We start from the raw sequence: 18,854 nt of genomic DNA on the forward strand, positions 1-18,854 counted from the left end.
TATAAAATATTTATTTCTCACAGTGGCATCATATCACACATATATTTAATTACACAAATTCAACTCTATAGCCTTAAAGGTGAGAGGAATTTTTTTTTCTTTTACTTTTTACTTTGTGGTTTCTCTTTGCCTCCTCTTCAAACTTGCCCTTGACCTCCACAATCTCAGAGAGGAGAAGGCCACAGTCTAAATGCAAAGTGAAAACAAAAAAAGCTGTTTCTTTGCCTTTGACATTAAAGGCTCAGGTCCGGAGGACTGGGCTGCAACTGGATTTTAGTGATGACTTTGGAACCTTAACCTCCAGTCGCGTACAACTCCACTTGAATGCATTGCACATTCATTATGCTCTTGTTCCTCCCAACCATCTGGGGTAGATGGTGTCATGTTAAAGGAATGGGCTGCCTTGAGCAATTCAGTATGCTCCGGGTCACACTGCTGGAAGTGCTCTGCAAATCCATTGTTGCATAGGAAAGATGGACCGTGTGGATTATTTTCCTTCCATGTTCCTCTCTTCTCAACCTCTTTTGCCATAGTTTCTCTTTCTCATTTATCATTTCCTTTTGTGCACTAAAATTCAACACTGAAAATTGGCAACCCAAGGCGGATGTAACACATGGCTTGGTTTTCTGTGGCTTCCTGATTCATAGCCCCTCTCATTACCACTTTAAAAACCACCACTTTTCACCCTGCACCTTGGGGAAAAAAGCCCTTCAACATAATCCATCCCTGGGCCCAGAAGAATAATACTTAATAAGTTTTAGAAATTGGTAAATATTCAAGTGATCCTCCACATTAGTCCTGTGACCATATTCATGTGGGCCAATATTTAATAAAAAAGAAATGGAAATTTTTCTATGGATGGGATCCACCATAATAACAGAACGGCATGGGCTTACCTCAGTGAGTGAAAGCCCTTTCCAAAGTCAGGGATCTGGTCTCCAAACTTCTGCCAATGCCTTACTGTGGGCCCTTAGATGAGTGACTTGGCCATCAAGGGGCCCCAGTGTCCTCATCTCAAAAATGGCAGGGAGTTCTGAGGGGCTTAGGATGAAATAATATCTAAGCCCCTTTCCAATTCTGAAATTCTTTGACTCAGTATTTCCATTCTGTAGTTTGTACCATGCATGCTGCAGCTATTCCTCTTCGGGGAGCACAATATTTCCCTCCTCCAAGTGATACACATGTGACTGAGGTGCTAGGAACATCTGAATGACTCACCAGAACTCCAGTGCAGGAGGGCTGGTCATGCCGAGCTGCTCCCCACATGAAACCAGGGCCTGAGCACTCTTGGGGTCCTGCTGTGGGTGTCATGCAGTCACTCTGCTAACGGTTTTGCTTTTGCATTGCAACCCATTGCCATCTCCCCCTCTGAGCATCTCCTCACTCTACCCTCTTCTGATTTGGTTAAATAACTTCGTGGATCCGAGTTTTACACAACTGAGAGCAGAGTTTTCAAGAAGCACACTGCACTGTGAATACAGCTCATGGTCACCTCCCTGAGTGAAGCCTCACAGGATTCCTGGTACCGAGCACATTGCCAGTGCGGGTCTATGAGCACTGGGCTTTGGATAACCCCTCTGAGCCTCCAAGTGCATTTCCTCACCTGCAAAATGGGGATAATGATAATAGGTAGCTACGTGTAAGGCTGGGAGATTCAGTGGTGTTGTGGAAAGCAGTACAGCTGCCAACATATACAGAGTTCTCGATAAATGGTTATTGTGTCTACTTGTCTTCCTTATTGGTGGTTGAAAGAATCTAAGGCCGAGATATAGCCTCAGAACTTGTGTGTGTTTGGGAAGCAGCAGACTCGGTTGAGTAAAAACAGACCCAGCCACACCCAACCCATAGTAACACCCGTGTCTTCAACCAGAACTGGCCCTGATCTCTCCACATACCAACGCCACACAGATGGAAAGGAAGGAAGGGAAAAGCAAGGCCAGAGGAAGAAGAAAGAGACACCAGTCATAGAATGTCCAGGGATGGAAGTGGCCAAGGCTCACAGCTAGTATTGGTGAAGCCAGAGTTAGAACACCAGTCTCCCAGCTCCAAGTTGAGTTCTAAACGGGAGCCATGCTTCCTATTATAGGGGTTTTCCTTCTTCTCTAGTCATCGTATACCCAGGTCACTACCCCAGCCTACTCTTTCTTGCCAAGTTTGCATGGGGCTGGGCTCCAGTGTCAATGTGTGACTCTCCTCTACCACATCCCTGATGTGGGCTGTCCAACTTCAAGTCAACCTCCTACAGAAATGAGGAACTCATCACCTACCTATGCAGCCCATTCTCTTCTCATCTCTCATTATTAAGGATGTCTTTGTATTAGCCTGAAGCCTGTGCAGTGCCTCCTGTACCACAGAGAGCCCCAGACACAGCCACACACCTTTGATTCATTGAGTCCAAGAATGGCCTTTGCAGAGCTACAAAGGAGAAATAGTGAGAGACGATATGAAGAGATGAGAGGAAGGAGAGAGGGCAAGAGAAAGAGAAAGAGAAGAGAAAGGAGGAAAGAGGGAAGAATGAGGAGAGCTAAACAGAGGGAGACATGGAAACAGAGATAAGCAGAAAGATGAAGACAGAGAGATGCTGGGGTTGGTATAGTTTGAAAGAAGCAGAAATAACACATATTCAGATGCCTTAAGGCAACTAAAAGTAGATTCCAGCCCACTCAAAAAGCAGCACAATGACCTCCCACCTTAGCCACCCCCTCCTCAAGCTCACAACTGAGTCAGGAAGCTAGTGAGTCACTGTCCCCCTGAGTCACCAATTCCCACTCCTGAGCATAGCAGGTGGCAGAGACATTCCCAGAAGTCTCTATGCCTACAGGGAAGGGTGCAAGTCTAACCCCACTGTCAGGCTTTTCCTGGGAATACAGAGAGAGAGGGCCCCCGAATATGGACTTCTGGAAGCTTCTGGTGTCTACTAGAAAAGGGAATCAGAAACCAGCAGGCCCAAGGAGATAAAAGACAGCTTCTGACAAGGCCAAGTCGGGTTTCACTGTGTCTTATTGCTCCTTCTGGCCCACTTTCTTCTGTTATTTTCCCTGGGCCCTTTTTCTCAGAAAAGCCCCCTGGCTGCTCATTTCCGGTTGGGTCCATTGGTTTTCATGCTCATTTTTTCTTTTCCTGTTTTTCTCTTTTCAGCTTCAAAGAAGCCTCTTCCTCCTACTCCTGAAGACAACAGGGTGAGTGAGAGCCCTAGCCCCGGGTGCAGGTCGGCCCACAGGCTACCTGATTGGCATGTTCCTATTTCATGTTCCCCTCTGCCCGTATTTTTCAAACCCTGGATGCATGCAGCAGGCTGTCACGATTCAGCAGAACTCAACACATTGGGTATTTTTGGGCTTCAGCTGACTTGGGGATCTGTCCACTTAAAGAACCAGTCAGCTGCTAAATCTCCATCTCACTTTATTTATTCAACAAATACTGATATCAAATTGGGTGGCCATTCACCTGACCACTTTGGAGTATAGTAGCAGCTCACTCTCTATAAAAGTGTGGCTGGCATGGTGGCTCACACTTGTAATCCCAGCACTTTGGGAGGCCAAAGTGGGAGGATCGCTTGAGCCCAGGAGTTCGAGACCGGCCTGGACAACAAAGTGAGACCCCCATCTCTAGAAAAAAACTTTTTTTTTTTTTTTTTTTGAGGCGGAGTCTCGCTCTGTCGCCCGGACTGGAGTGCAGTGGCCAGATCTCAGCTCACTGCAAGCTCCGCCTCCTGGGTTTACGCCATTCTCCTGCCTCAGCCTCCCGAGTAGCTGGGACTACAGAAAAAAACTTTTTAAAATTAGCTGGTGTGGTGGTGCACGCCTGTGGTCCCAGCTACTCAGCAGGCTGAGGTAGGAGGATCACTTGACCCCAGGAGGTCGAGACTGCAGTGAGCCATGACTGTGTGCCACTGCACTTCAACCCGGGTGATAGAGCAAGACCCCGTCTCCAGAAAAAAAAAAAAAAAAAAGGGGGCTACTTACTCTATGCAAGCATTTTGGAGACATACATTTGTTAGTATTTTATATTTTTCAAAGTACTTCCACCCCTTTATTATCTATTTTAAAACTTACTATCTGTTCTATCCACTTCAGAGGGTTTTAGTTTTATTCTCATTGTAAAGCTTGGGAAATCAAATCCCAAGAGAGGTCTTAAGGCTTTTCCAAGGCCATTTAGCAACTTAGTAGGATGCAAGGTTTCTGGCGTGGTGGTCTTTAACTCGAGTGGTGGTTCTCAAAGTATAGTCCATGGACCAGAAGCATCTGTATCACCTGGGAGCATGTTAGAAATACAAATTCTTAGACCCCACCCCCAGACCTGCTGTGTCCAGAACACTGGGGGAGGAGCCCAGGAATCTGCATTTTAATAAACCTCCTCACTGATCTATAATATAATGACTTACAAGTCTTAGATAGCACAGTACCTACTCTAGGGCAGCTTATTTGGTTAAGGAGATGAAAAAAAAAAAAAAAAGAGATGGGAGAAAGTATCATGACCTTTAGGTAGGGGATATGGCCCTGACCTTATGATAATATTAACACCAATATCCACCTTTTTTTTTTTTTTTGAAATGGAGTCTTGTTCTTGTCACCCAGGCTGGAGTGCAATGGCACAGTCTCGGCTCACTGCAACCTCCGCCTCCCAGGTTCAAACAATTCTCCTGCCTCAGCCTCCCGAGTAGCTGGGATTACAGGCGCTCACCATCATGCCCAGCTAATTTTTGTATTTTTAATAGAGACAGAGTTTTACCACTGTTGGCCAGGCAGGTCTTGAACTCCTGACCTTAGACGATCAACCTGCCTCGACCTCCCAAAGTGCTGGAATTACAGGCGTGAGCCACTGTGCCGGACCAATATCCACATTTGAGTACTCGCTCTTCATTCCAGAGCAAATTCTTTAATCAGAGTTTACTGATTCCCTTTCCTCATTCTTCTTCCTGAAGCATGAGCTCTGTCTTTTTTCCCTTCAGCCAACATGGTGACATTTCAAAACTGGCAGCGTCCCCGTAAAGGAAGCTCTAAATCCTCAAAGCTCCAGCCTGGTGTTTAGATCTGTCATCAGCCTACTCCCTCACAACAGAAAAGAAACTGAAACTGTAGCAGAGAATGAGCTCTCTCTCCTTTTCTTTCACTGAGCTTCTGAAGACTATTTCACCATCCCCCTTGAAGGCCTGATTCGGAATCCTACTGCCCTCCCTTGCAGTTGGTTGCCTCAACAGTCCCGCCTAAATCCACACCTCCCATCTTAAGCCAGGCTGCTGTTGTGTCTTTGTTTTTGGTATCAATGAAGGTGAAAGCCAGAATACACTGCTGATCCTTCTCTCCCTGCACTCTGCCATTTGGCTTTTCAGTCTTCTTGGAGGAGTATCGTGGATACTGTTTTGAGTGTTCTGACCACAAGGGTTTTGGAATCATTGTTCTAGTTTCAACCGCATGTCTAAATCCAATGCAACGATTCTTTTATCTGAGCCCCTTGAAGTCATTTCTCTCCTCACCTTCTCATTCTGCTGCCGGCGTGGTAATGACATCTTGGATTGTCATACAGAGAAACTATGTTTTTAATCTTGTCTGAGCCAACAGGTCTCATGCTCTATGTTAGAAACACTGTGAGCAGGGCCAGTCCTCCAGGGTCAGGGGATGGCATTTTGTTCAAGATGGAGAATATCCATGGTCAGAGTGAAGGACAATCCCAGGCCTCTCTTGCCTGTGGATACAAACAAGGTTGTATTTCACATTGAAGTCCAAATTCCGATTCCTCTTGGCCCCATGCATCCATGGGAACTCAACTCTTCCTCTTACAGTCCCTCCCAGTCAACCCAGGGCTTGCTGAGGGGCCACTAGAATGTGTCTGCATGTGTCCTGTCTCGCTGGCTGCCTACTAAGGCACCCTATCCCTGCCACTGCTACCTGGGCTCTCTGTAAGGGCCCCTCAGCCCAGTGGAGCTCTTCCCACCTGGGACCAGCAGAGGTCCTGGGGGGTCAGGTTACGCTGAGGCCTGTAGCAGAGTGGCCGGGAGGCAGGATCCTCATTCCCTTCATGCCTCACCACATCATGGAGGCTCCCAAACAATCCTTCCTGAGCCCACAGACTCAGTTTCTCCAAATGCCATCCCTTGATTTTCTCACTCAAATAATGGTTCCCAACCTTATCAAACTCAATACTGCCTTTTAGTGATGGATATTTTGTAAGGCTCCTTTTGTTACCCTGAAAAGAAATTTATAAATAATATAACATATGAATACATAATTTTTTAAAATTAAAGTATTTAATTAATTTTTGGTGTTGTTGTTTTGAGACAGGGCCTCACTCTGTTGCCCATGCTGGAGTGCAGTGGTGCAATCATAGCTCACTGAACCACCTGTCTCTTGGGTCCAAGCCATCCTCCCTCCTCAACCTCTGCAGCTGCTGGGACAATAGGCATGTGCCACCACACCTGGCTAACTTTTGTATTACATATACTTTTTAAAAAGAATCAATAACTGTTCTAACTGTAATACTTAGAAAGGAAAGAAAAATAATATATATAACAAAATTTCCACCTCAAAAATAAATAAAAATAAAATAAAATATGTGTTTCTGTATAAATGTTGGGGCATGACTGCACTGGAAGACAGAATGAAATAGTCATTTTCTTGCACCTGTAGGTAGGATCCCATTGGATTTGACATCTCAAATGCAACTGATAAAAATTGTGGTATTGGGACTCAACTACAGCATTACCACCTGTGATATAATTTTCCAAAATTATGAACAACTCTTGGCAAACTTCTGAACCAAAGTATAGTCTTCCCTCAAAGTACAAGGTAGTTGCATTCTTGGGAAATCCAGTACTTTGGATAGGGTACAGATAGGATCTAGGCTCAGGATGTTCTTATATTTATTGTATAAGCTGGTTTTTCACCACGTGAATGTTTACCAGGATATTTGAAAGTTGTATGGAATGTGGGACTCTACAGAGCATTTTGCATTCTTGGCCATCACCCATTAAAGGCCTATAGCATACCTCAAACTTTGTGATATTCAAAATAATCCCCATATTCCAAGCTTGCATGATTGTTAGAAAAAAAAATACATGTCCAGTGTGCCTCCTACAGAAAGGTACCATCGTAATTTGAGGACCATGCTCTGATCTTTCTCTTCACAGATATTAACCAATGAGTTGACCTACAGTGGGATGAATGCCATAGCTCTCCTTCATCTTCTTCAAGCATCCTTGAACACTATTCCTCCCTCCATGAGCTCTTAGAGCAAAAGCCTTAGGACATCCACTCTTTTCTGTAGCACCCCATTTACACATCCTCACAAGCTCCACAAATATCTAGATTTCAAATTCCAATCTGCAGCTGGGCACAGTGGCTCATGCCTGTACTCCCAGGACTTTGGGAGGCCAAGGCAGGAGGGTCACTTGAGCCCAGGAGTTTGAGACCAGCCTGGGCAACATAGTGAGACCCTGTCTCTATTAAAAAAAAAAAAAAAAAATCCGATCTGGGCTCAGTTGAGATGACATACTACTTCAGCGTGATGAGACTTTTTTTTCAGCTCCAGTATTTTTATGCCACCAAATGCTTCAGTGTACTCAGAGAACTTGTGACTTCCTAACACTAAATCACATTCTAGTGAGGAACTCAATCTTTCCACACATTTACTCTCACAAAGTCTGCTAACCCATAGCAGGTGTGCCCATCCTGAACTCTGGCGACTGTGTGCTTTGTGGTCTTTTCTTCATGTCCTCAATATGTCATACTAAGAAAGGGACTGAGGAACAGAGACATCAGCAATAGAGCCCATAGGAGAAGGAAGGGAGACAGGTGCTAGAGTAGAGAGAGTCTTAGGGCTAATTCAAGTGGTAGATTGGCCAGGTCCATTTCTCTATCTGGGCCTCAGTTTCCTCATCCTAAATGAAAAAGTGCATTAAATGATCTGTTAGAGGAATTCCAGCTCCACTAACCTATGATTCTGTAGATCTGGATAAACCCACAAATCATATCAGTAAAGCACAAACTGAAAGATTTCATGTTGACTGCATCTCCTTTGCCAAGGGCATGATGCATCCGGCAGAGAGGCTGCCGCATATAACGTAGTGCAGATAAAGAAACCAGCAGACTTTTGTGAAAATCATGTGGCTGCTTGGAATTCACTGTGGTCAGAATTTACCTCATAGAATGAGCAATGTGATTAATTCCAAGCACTGATGTCTTTGTGCCATGTTCAGTGCCGTAACTCTAACTCATAAAGAAAGTCAACCAGAGGAAGGCAGACTGTCTCCCCAGACACCCCGATGAAAAGAGGCATTTTCCCTCCTTTTTTATGTCTTTGCTTGGTTTTGTTGTCTCTCTTCCCCAGCGACCACTTTGGGAACCTGAAGAAACTGTGGTCATTGCCTTGTATGACTACCAAACCAATGATCCTCAGGAACTCGCACTGCGGCGCAACGAAGAGTACTGCCTGCTGGACAGTTCTGAGATTCACTGGTGGAGAGTCCAGGACAGGAATGGGTAAGGCATCTTTGTGGCTGCTGTCCCTCTGTTTGAGGTGTGTGGTGTGAACAAATAAAATACTAGGATGATTTGTCCTATCTCCCACAGTGTGACCACAGCACTGAGGCGGGAGAGGAGAGCAGAGTCAGGAGGAAGAGGGAGGAAGAGGAAGTAGTTGAGGCTCCTTTTTCCTCTTCTCAGAAGTGACTCTGAGGCAGTCACTTGCTATGCTTGCTCCCTGCACCCCATCTCACGCACTCCAGACCCAAACTCATCTCAAAAAAACCCTGAATTTTTCCACTGACATCTACAATTTGGGAGCTTGGCAATTTATTCTGTAAAATGTTATTGTTCTTGAGTGTTAAGTGAGGCTGAAGGCACATCCCATTAGAAAGTGCTTATTTTTGGTGGAAAGAAAAGGTGTGTGTAGAGATGGTACAGACTGATAATTATGTTAGGATGCATCAGAAAGAAGATACTAAAGATTTAGTTACAATCACAGTCATTGAACTAGCCATCCACTTGACTCAGGGAGAAAATAAGGTTGTACAAATACCACTTTCCCACTATGCGACTTTTGAATGAAAAAAATACCGAGCATGAGATTCACACTGCCTTTTAAGGTTTTATTTTTTATTTTCTCTTAGTATATCAGATGTATTAACCCATGCTCTGGAATATTTTCCAGAATATGAGTTCAATGGTTGCATCAATCCAGCCATAAATGTACTCTAAATAAGCAAATTCCCTTGTTGAACACTTAGGTTATCTCCAATATTTTGCAAATATTAACAACACTGCAACGAACATCTTTGTATCTTAATATTAAGGGTTTAAATGTTTTCAAAGTATGAGGTTATTATTAATTTTAAAATATAAAAAAGAAAACTGTCATTGCAACATATGGATCATTTATGTCAACATTTTACTTAACTAACAGTAGAGAGAAATAGACATAAAAAATAAGCCACCCTCCATTTGCCCCCGCATCAAGTCCAAAAGTAATCACTATTCAGCTGGGCACGGTGGCTCACGCCTCTAATTCCAGCAGTTTGGGAGGCCAAGGCGAGTGTATCACTTGAGGCCAGGAGTTTGAGACCAGCCTGGCCAATGTGGTAAAACCCTGTCTCTACTAAAAATACAAAAATTAGCCAGGTGTGGTGGTGCACGCCTGTAATCCCAGTTACTCCACTGGCTGAAGCATGGAAATCACTTGAACCCAGGAGGCGGAGGTTGCAGTGGGTTGAGATGGTGCCACTTGACTCCAGCCTGAGTGACAGAGTGAGACTCTGTCTCAAAAAAAAAAAAAAAGGATCACTATTAATACCTTCTTGTGTATCATAAACAAAAATTATACCTATGCAAATGCATCCTTTTTTTGCTTGTACCAAGTTGATCCATTCTGTTCTGCATCTTGCTTTTAATTTTTAATGATATTAATACACATTGAAGATCTTTTCATACCAGTACATGCAAATCTACCTCATTTTTAAAATAGTTGCATAGGCCGGGTGCAGTGGCTCACTCCTGTAATCCCAGCACTTTGGGAGGCCAAGGCGGGCTGATTACCTGATGTCAGGGGTTCAAGACCAACCTGGCCAAAACGGTGAAACCCCATCTCTACTAAAAATACAAAAAATTAGCTGGGTGTGGTGGCAGGAGCCTGTGATTCCAGCTACTCGGGAGGGTGAGGCAGGAGAATTACTTGAACCTGGGAGGTGGAGGTTGCAGTGAGCCAAGATCACACCACTGCACTCCAGCCTGGGCAACAGAGCAAGAATCCATCTCAAAAAAAATAATAATAATAATTGCACAATATTAGAATGTATGACTATAAGTGTTTAAATAACCCTTTATGGTGGGACATTCAGTTGGCAGTTTATTTGTTTCCTCTGCTGTTTCAAACAAGGCTTTAATGAAGATCTTGTATTCACATATCTTGGCCATCTTTGGAATATATATATATATATATATATATAAAATATATATATATTACATTACTTTTTCTTTTCTTTTCTTTTCTTTTTTTTTTTTTTTTTGAGACAGGGTCTTGCTCTGTCAACCAGGTTGGAGTGCAGTGGCACTCTCACAGTTCACTGCAGCCTTGACCTCTCAGGCTCAAGTGATCCTCCCACCTCAGACCCCTGCATGGCTGAGACTGTAGGCACACACCACCATGCCCAGATAATTTTTAAATTTTTGTAGAAGTGGGGTCTCACTGTGTTGCCCGGGCTTGTCTCAAACCACTGTATTCAAGCAATTCTCCTTCTTTGGCCTCCCAAAGTAGTTGGGATTACAGGCATGAGCCACCAGGCCTGGCCTATATGTCACATTTCTAACTGGGCAACAGTTGAGTCAGAGTATGTGATATCTTAATTTTGCCATATAATTTCCTCACAAGGCTTGCCAAGTTTACGTTCTTGCTAACGGAGTTATGGAAGTGCCAAGACTAGGTATCATTGAACTTTTTTTAAAAAGCCAATCTGATGGGTTAAAGAAAAAAAAGAGGGGCACAAATATCTTTAAGGATAAGGCTTTACCTTTTACATACACCAAAATTTACATTTTCAGGGTGCTTCCTCTTTAGGTAGGCTTATCAACCCCATTGCAGGGGAAGGAAAGACAGAAGTGAGATAGGGTAAAAGGTGACGAGATTCAGAACGATGGTTTGAGAGGCAGTGTAGTTTGCTAGCTAAGAACAGACTCCAACTCCCCTCACCTGGAACCTCCCTCTTTAGTTGATTCATGAAGACAATTAAGACTGGTCACATCACCTTCTCTCTGTCCTTTATAGAAAGGCCCATATCTGAAATAGGTTCAAGGCTGTCTACAGGGTCTACAAACACCAACGGGACTTAGAAATTCATTAGTTCAATCAACTGACTTTATTTAGCACACCTAATATACCAGGAAATTTCTTCTAGGTCTTACTTCCCCAAATGATAGTTAAACCCTTCATTTGGTGAGCTGTGGAGAGGCTTAACTATGCACTTCAAAGGGCATCAAAGAGGACACCCCAGCAGCCAGTCGGCATTATGGAATTTCCCCAGTTTGCTTTGTGATAGTGTGGTATAGTGGAAAGTACACAAGACGGAGAGACAGAGGACTTGGACTTTATCAGCTACTCTTGTCATATGTAGCTGAGGATTCACAGATGACCATGTCGTACATGTGACCATGTCATTCACAGATGACCAAGTCACTTTTCCACTGTGAATCCATTTCCTGAACTGTAAAATGCAGATGATAATGTCAGCTTTGTCTATATCACAGTGTTGAGAAAAATCAGTGAGATGATGGAAGTGAAAGAGCTTTGGGAAGTCTGCATATCCACATACAAGTATGAGAGTTATCATTTGTGTAGATGGCCCAGCTTTGGGTGGCATATTCTATTGAAGAGCAAAATATTACTTGATCCATTAATATAATTCTAAAAGTATAGTATGGCAACACCAGACATAGTTAAGCGGGTTACAAGAGTGATACAGAAGGAATGGCAAATTTCAGAATAAGCTGACTTTCTTCAGTTGGAATGGATGCCTTGAGCACTGTGCGAAGGATGATTCTGAGGGCAGATGTCCAATTCTGCAAAGAAACTATGCCATGATTGCTTAGCAATGTCTGCCAGAGGAGTAAAATATAAGATAATCATCCTGTATTTGGCATCGCCAGTCTTGATTTCTTCACTCTTCACAACTCTGTGCACCGATTACACATTTCCCATAAATATAATCACTAGGTTGAAAATTTCTTATTATAAGAAAATTAGAACATGTTATGGAATAAAGAGCAATAAACTATCAGGCATCTTTTTTTGTTTTGTTTTGTGTTTTTGTTTGTTTGTTTGTTTGAGACAGAGTCTTGCTCTGTCACCCAGGCCAGAGTGCAGTGGCATGATCTCAGCTCATGGCAACCTCCACACCACTGCCCCACCCGCCACCACCCAGGTTAAACGAGTCTCATGCCTCAGCCTCCCAAGCAGCTGAGACTACAGGTGCATGCCACCACACCTGGCTAATTTTTATATATTTTCTAGAGACAGGGTTTCACCATGTTGCCCAGGTTGGTCTCAAACTCCTGAGCTCAAGTGATCCACCCCCCCTCAGCCTCCCAAAGTACTAGGATTACAGGTGTGAGGCACTGCGCCCAGCCTATCAGGCATCTTTTTACGTTGGCATAGTATGGAGTATCTACTTAAACTAGATTTTAAGTATAATCTGATTTAAACCCTTCATTTGATGGGTATAAAGTCAGAGATCCAGAAAGCGGAAGGGATGCCACTTTCACCTTGTGGTATTAAATGAGATAATGAATGTGAAAGTGCTTTGAAAACTACAAAGTTATACACAAATGTAAAGAAGTTTGATATTCTTATTTTGTTTATTATGTTTTTTGTTTATGCACAATTATTAATTCTTGCGCAAAAGTGACTCCCGATCCCCAAATCTAGCCTAGCTTTATCCTTTTTTCTTGTATTTATACCATTCATATCTGAAGAAGCTCAATTAGGGAGGCCTTAAATTAAAAAGCTTACAATGCCAACTGGTAGTGTCTTTTAGAATCTGTGGTTGGAAAGTCATCTTTTAGATTTTAATTATTTTGGCTTCCTGACTATAAAATGATAGCACTAAAGTGGAAAAAAATGTTGATTAACACACAAAAATGTTTCCTTATAGAAAATAGAGAATGAATATTAATCTTTTTTTCCAGTAGAGGAAATTTCACAATGAGGAGAGCAGCAAGCAGAACTTTTTAAGTAAAATCGCCACTTCTTTTCTGTTATGTTTCATATGTTAGTAGTGAAATCAACCTGCCTTTAACAGACAGCAAGTTGCTGTTAGTTTTACCAGTTCCTTTTTTTTTTTTTTTTGAGATAGGGTCTTGCTTTGTTGCCCAGGCTGGAGTGCAGTGGCGTGATCTCAGCTTACTGCAACCTATGCCTCCTGGGTTCAAGCGATTCTTCTGCCTCAGTCTCCCAAGTAGCTGGGATTACAGGCGCGTGCCACCAGGCCCAGCTAATTTTTGTAGTTTTAGTAGAGACAGGGTTTCACCATATTGGCCAGGCTGGTCTCGAACTTCTGACCCTGTGATCCACTTACCTCAGCCTCCAAAAGTGCCGGCTTACAGGTGCGAGCCACCGCCCCTGGCCTACCAATTCTTTTATTCTAAATTTTAAAATGTCTTATCACAAATGCCAAATAATATGATATTTCCCAATCTTTAAATGACTTTTAATGGATTAAACCTGTAAAACGATGTAAAACTTAGTTCTTTGTAGGTCTAAACACTAATTTTCCTTTTAACAGGCATGAAGGATATGTACCAAGCAGTTATCTGGTGGAAAAGTCTCCAAATAATCTGGAAACCTATGAGTAAGATATTTTATTTGTTTTTGGAAAATACAGTCCTAAGGAATCCTCCCTAGGTTAGGAATGAATTATTGGTTGACTGTAAAAATACCAGATGATCTCTATTGCAATAGTAATGTTCACACATACACCCAGCTCTTGATTCCAAAATAACACTTTCCACTAAAAAGAACCAGGACTTTCTAGAGAAAAGTCTTGGGGTAGGGATAGAACAAGAAAGAACTTGAAACATCTTTTTGTGCCAGAAAGTAAAGAAGTACTTAAAAATAAATTTTTATTTTTTATTTTTACTTTTTGAGACAGGGTCTTGCTGTCGCCCAGGCTGGAGTGCAGTAGTGTGATCTCGGCCCATTGCAACCTCAACCTACCGGGCTCAAGCACTCCTCAGCCTCCTGAGTAGCTGGGACTATAGGCACATGCCACCTTGTCCAGCTAATCTGTAAATTTTTTGTAGAGACAGGATCTCGCTAGGTTGTCCAGGCTGGTCATGAACTTCTGGGCTCTAGTGATGCTCCCACCCTGGCCTCCCAAAGTACTGGGATGACAGGTGTGAACCGCTGTGCCCAGCCAAAAAGGCATGGGCATGTCAAATGAGCACAGAAGTTGGCTCTAACGGGCTCCATTTGATGAAATCTGGGACAATTTGAGTATCAAAATAAATAATGAGTATTAAAATAAGTCATAGACTAGAAACCATTGAATAATATAAGAATCTGTAATAAATAGATAGGCTGATAGATAAAGAAGTAATAAATAAAAAGGAAAGGGTTTCTTCTTATAGTAGAATGCCAACTAATGAATGATAAAGTTTAAAAATCATCATTTTGTAACCCAGAGTATCAACTGATTTAGGCAAGAATCCTCAATGAAGGTCACCACTAGCAGGTTAAAGTTTGATGAGCTATGGGATATTTACATAGTCTCAAAGTATCTCCTGACAAATCACTTGTAATTACAAAGTGGAGGTAACTAGTAGGCTCATCTTAAACAATCAATCCAAATGCACATAAATAATGGAGCAAAAAGCTATCTTGTGTCTCTTTATGTGATGCACTGAGAAGGGCACACATCACTTCTGTGATATTCCTGCTCAAAGAATGCACAACATGAATTTACTCATGAGGGTGTATTCATAAGGATATATTAGACAAATCCAAATTAGGGAATATTCTCTAAAATTAATGTCCTGTGCTCTTCAAAAAAAAAAAAATCGTTAATATCATGAAAGATACAACAGGCTGAGAAACTGGTCCACATTAAAAAAGACAAAAGAGGCCAGGCGCAGTGGCCCATGCCTGTAATCCCAGCACTTTGGGAGGCTGAGACAAGTGGATCACCTGAGGTCAGGAATGAGACCAGCCTGACCAACATGGTGAAACTAAAAATACTCTACTAAATGTAATACCAGTTTGAAAGTTTAGCAAATATCTCCACTAAAAATACAAAATTAGCCAGGCATGGTGGCGCATGCCTATAATCCCAGATACTCAGGAGGCTGAGGCAGGAGAATCACTTGAACCCAGGAGGCGGAGGTTGCTGTGAGCCAAGATTGCGCCATTGCACTCCAGCCTGGGCAACAAGAGCAAAACTCCATCTAAAAAAAAAAAGAGAAAGAGAGAGAAAAAAAGAAAAAAAAGACTAAAGAGACGTGGTAATTAAATACAGTGGTGATCCCGGGCTGGATCTTGAACCATACAAAAAATATTTTTTGTTATAATATACGTTATTGGGACAACCGATAAGATTTGAATAAGATCTGCAGTTAAGTACTAGTATTATGTAGATCTTAAATCTCATGATTTTGGTAATAGTAGTGTGGTTAGATAAGGGTATACTCTGTGTCTTAGGAAATAGACACAGAAGTACTTAGGAGTAAAAGTCAATTCTCAAATAGTTCAGAAGAAAAGTCCATCTATGTCTATCTAAAGGGAATAGTAAAGCAAATGTATAAAATACCAGCAATTGGCTCACCTGGGTGATGTGCAGATGAGGGTTCTTTTACACTATTTTACAGCTTTTCTGTAAGTTTGAAATTATTTAAAAATTTTTAAAAATTAATTACTCACCAAATATAAGATACTAGGCCTAAAGAATAATGCTAATGAGGACACCTATTAATGCAATAGGGTTCTTAATCCAAATGTGGTTGAATTATTTGTTGCTGAAATTCTAGTAGATTCTTTAGTGAAGAACCGTCATTTTCTGTAGTCTCTCAGCCTGGTTTGTTTTGGTCAAGTACGTGTGAGTAGCCCTTCCCTCAATAAACAGAAGAGTCGTCAGTTCTAAGAATTTTTGAGCTGACATAAAACGTATAGGATATATGCTTAAATAAAATAACAAAATTATAGGCAATACCTTTGAAGGAAAAACAATAAGCATTATTTCAAATGACCACTAGACTGTGTAGTTTTGTTTGTTCATCTTTGCTTTTAATCAGAATCTCTTTGCTTATGATCAAAGGAGCAAACTCAAAATTCCAACAGGATAAGCAATAGGAAATGGTGATGCCTGGAGCAAAAAAAAAAAAGTCTATTCAAGGTATTTTAAGCCATTTCAAAAATAAAACACTATACCACGCAAACAAAACAATCTAGTTATACTGTGCACTTTCAGTTTGCATTCTCCAGATTATGAATCTCAGCTGAAAAATAACATGATTTACAAGCAAACATTCAGATATTTAGTATATAACTGGATATATGAAAGATTCCAGTATGGTAACTTTTTATTCGTGAACTTAGTGTTGTCTAGTTTCAGGTGAGGTCTGCTTAAGTACTTAAAAATGTACCACCTGATAACATAGTCATGGGTTGGTAAATTGAATGGATTCAGGTCTCCTGCCTTGGTTTGCAGTCATGACCTTGGGCAAGTTACCTGATCCTATTTGAGTTCTGATCCCTTCTCCATAAAATGAAGGCTCAGACAAGATGAAGGAAAGCAAATCATGACTCTCTTGCTGGCTTTCCCTTCCCATGCACTGAACTCAGGTAGATATCACCCTTTGATAGTGAAACTATTTACCCACCATGCTGGTGACAACCTTTTCAATGCACAGCTCTAGGCAGCCACTACTATCGCTGGGGGCTTGTGTATGAGATGAAACCTATATTTTCCCAATCCTCAATTAGATAATCTCTAAGAGCCCATGTTCGTGTAATATATGTACTATTCTGTCTTATAACGTTCAAAAACCTCTAATGAATCCATGAATTCCTTTAATCATGGCTACTCTCAAATAGCCAAACGAGTTTGTTAAGTGATATTTCTTCCCTACACAGACCTTCTTTCCTCCTGGATTTATTAATTTTCAAAACTGATTATTAACTGAGGATCAGTCTGCCTCCTTTTAGCTAAAAAGCAGCCAGAGAGGTTAGGATGTTGGCTCAAATATTGTTAACAACATAAAAAAAAAAACCTTCATCCCTAAAAATCATTTATATTCTTCTTTACCATTTTATAGTTGTTTTTCACCAGACAACAAAATTATAAAAATAATGCAATTACTTGGCAGAGTATCTGGAAGACCAGTCTTAAAGAGGAAAATACTACAGTTGTTTTAAAAGGATATTTGCTAAACTTTCAAACTGGTATTACATTTTTATAGCTGCACTAGCACCCTCCTCCTTACAACCAACTGCCTACTGACTTACGAAATGAAAAGGAAGATTAATGTTTTCTACAACTTTATTTTAGAAAATTTCCAACATACACAAAAGTAGAGAGAATAATATAATGAATATCCATGTTCCCCAAACCCAGCATCAACAATGATCGATATTTTGCCAATTCTGTTTCATGTGTTTCTTTCCAGTTAAACATTTTAATACCTGGAAATGAATCATGCATTTGCTTTTGAGTTTAAACACACTGGTAGAAACATATGTGTGCAGGCTTGTTAAATAAGTTAAATAAGTAAAATATACTTAAAATTTTGTTTAAAAATTTGTTTAAAGCACTGTCAGAAATAGAAAATGACCATATGATTTTCCAGCATTGTCTTTTATAAATAATGAAACTTTAAAATATGTCATTGACATATGATTTTTACTTGCTTTCAGGTGGTACAATAAGAGTATCAGCCGAGACAAAGCTGAAAAACTTCTTTGGGACACAGTAAGTCTCCCTAACCTGTCTTTTGACATAAAACAAAATGAATTAAGTGCAGTGTCTCATGCCTGGAATCCCAGTGATTTGGCAGGTCAAGGTGGGAGGATCACTTGAGCCCAGGAGTTCAAGGTCACAGTGAGCTGTGATTGTACCACTGCACTGCAGCCTGGGCAAGATCAAGAACCTGTCAAAAGAAGGAAGGAAGGGAGGAAGGAAGGAAGGGAGGGAGGGAGGAAGGAAGGAAGGAAGGAAGGAAGGAAGGAAGGAAGGAACGGAGGGAGGGAGGGACGGAGTGGGGGGAAGAAAGGGAAAAAAGAAAGAAAGAATTGTATTGTTTTTTCAGCCTTGCTGTGTTTTATGCCCATGCAGTGGATCGATATGTTGGATTAACAGTAGTTTTCATGTCTGGTGAAAATATTCTGGGAATTTACAGGACTAGCAAACCACAGGATGAGAAACCTGGGCTTGGCATTGGCATGCAGACATCACCACAGCTGCAGCAGTCTCTATGAGTGGTGATGGCTGGCCATGGAGTGCCATCAGGGCTGGTCTGCCGTGCCTTCTTCTCGGTGTAGGTCAGAGGTGCCTGTGACTCTGATTCAGCCTGGCTGGGCTGTGAGTCCAGACGGAACACAGCACTTGTTTTAACAGTTATTCTTTAAAGCCATGCATAGCAGGACTGATTTTACTCAGGGATGTCAAGATTAAGGGAGAAAGGGAAGAGAAAAGTAGAAAACACGGTATGGTGGGGCAGGTACTGGGCTCTAGTTCCTGTTAAGTCACCAACTCAGTGTGTGACTTTGGGGACCTCTCTTCTTCCTTCTGGGCCTCAGCTTATCAATGAGTAGAAGGGGAGCATTGGATTAAGTCAGGGATGGCAATTCCCCAGCCCTCATCCTGCCACTTTCTGCTCCTTGTC

The 18,854-nt window shown here is 41.8% G+C and overlaps 1 protein-coding gene across 1 annotated transcript in view; it reads left to right on the forward strand.

The window, feature by feature from the left end:
* The window catches only part of ITK (IL2-inducible T-cell kinase), a 74,077-nt gene that overhangs the window by 33,108 nt on the left and 22,115 nt on the right, over positions 1–18,854 (forward strand). Inside the window, exons 5-8 of the mRNA XM_011947667.1 lie at positions 3,139–3,179; positions 8,326–8,477; positions 13,766–13,831; positions 17,887–17,941. Coding sequence (XP_011803057.1) covers positions 3,139–3,179; positions 8,326–8,477; positions 13,766–13,831; positions 17,887–17,941 — 314 coding nt within the window. The remainder of the gene's footprint in view (positions 1–3,138; positions 3,180–8,325; positions 8,478–13,765; positions 13,832–17,886; positions 17,942–18,854) is intronic.

The sequence above is a fragment of the Colobus angolensis genome, unplaced genomic scaffold, assembly GCF_000951035.1.
Source record: "Colobus angolensis palliatus isolate OR3802 unplaced genomic scaffold, Cang.pa_1.0 Scaffold27, whole genome shotgun sequence".
NCBI lineage: Eukaryota > Metazoa > Chordata > Mammalia > Primates > Cercopithecidae > Colobus > Colobus angolensis.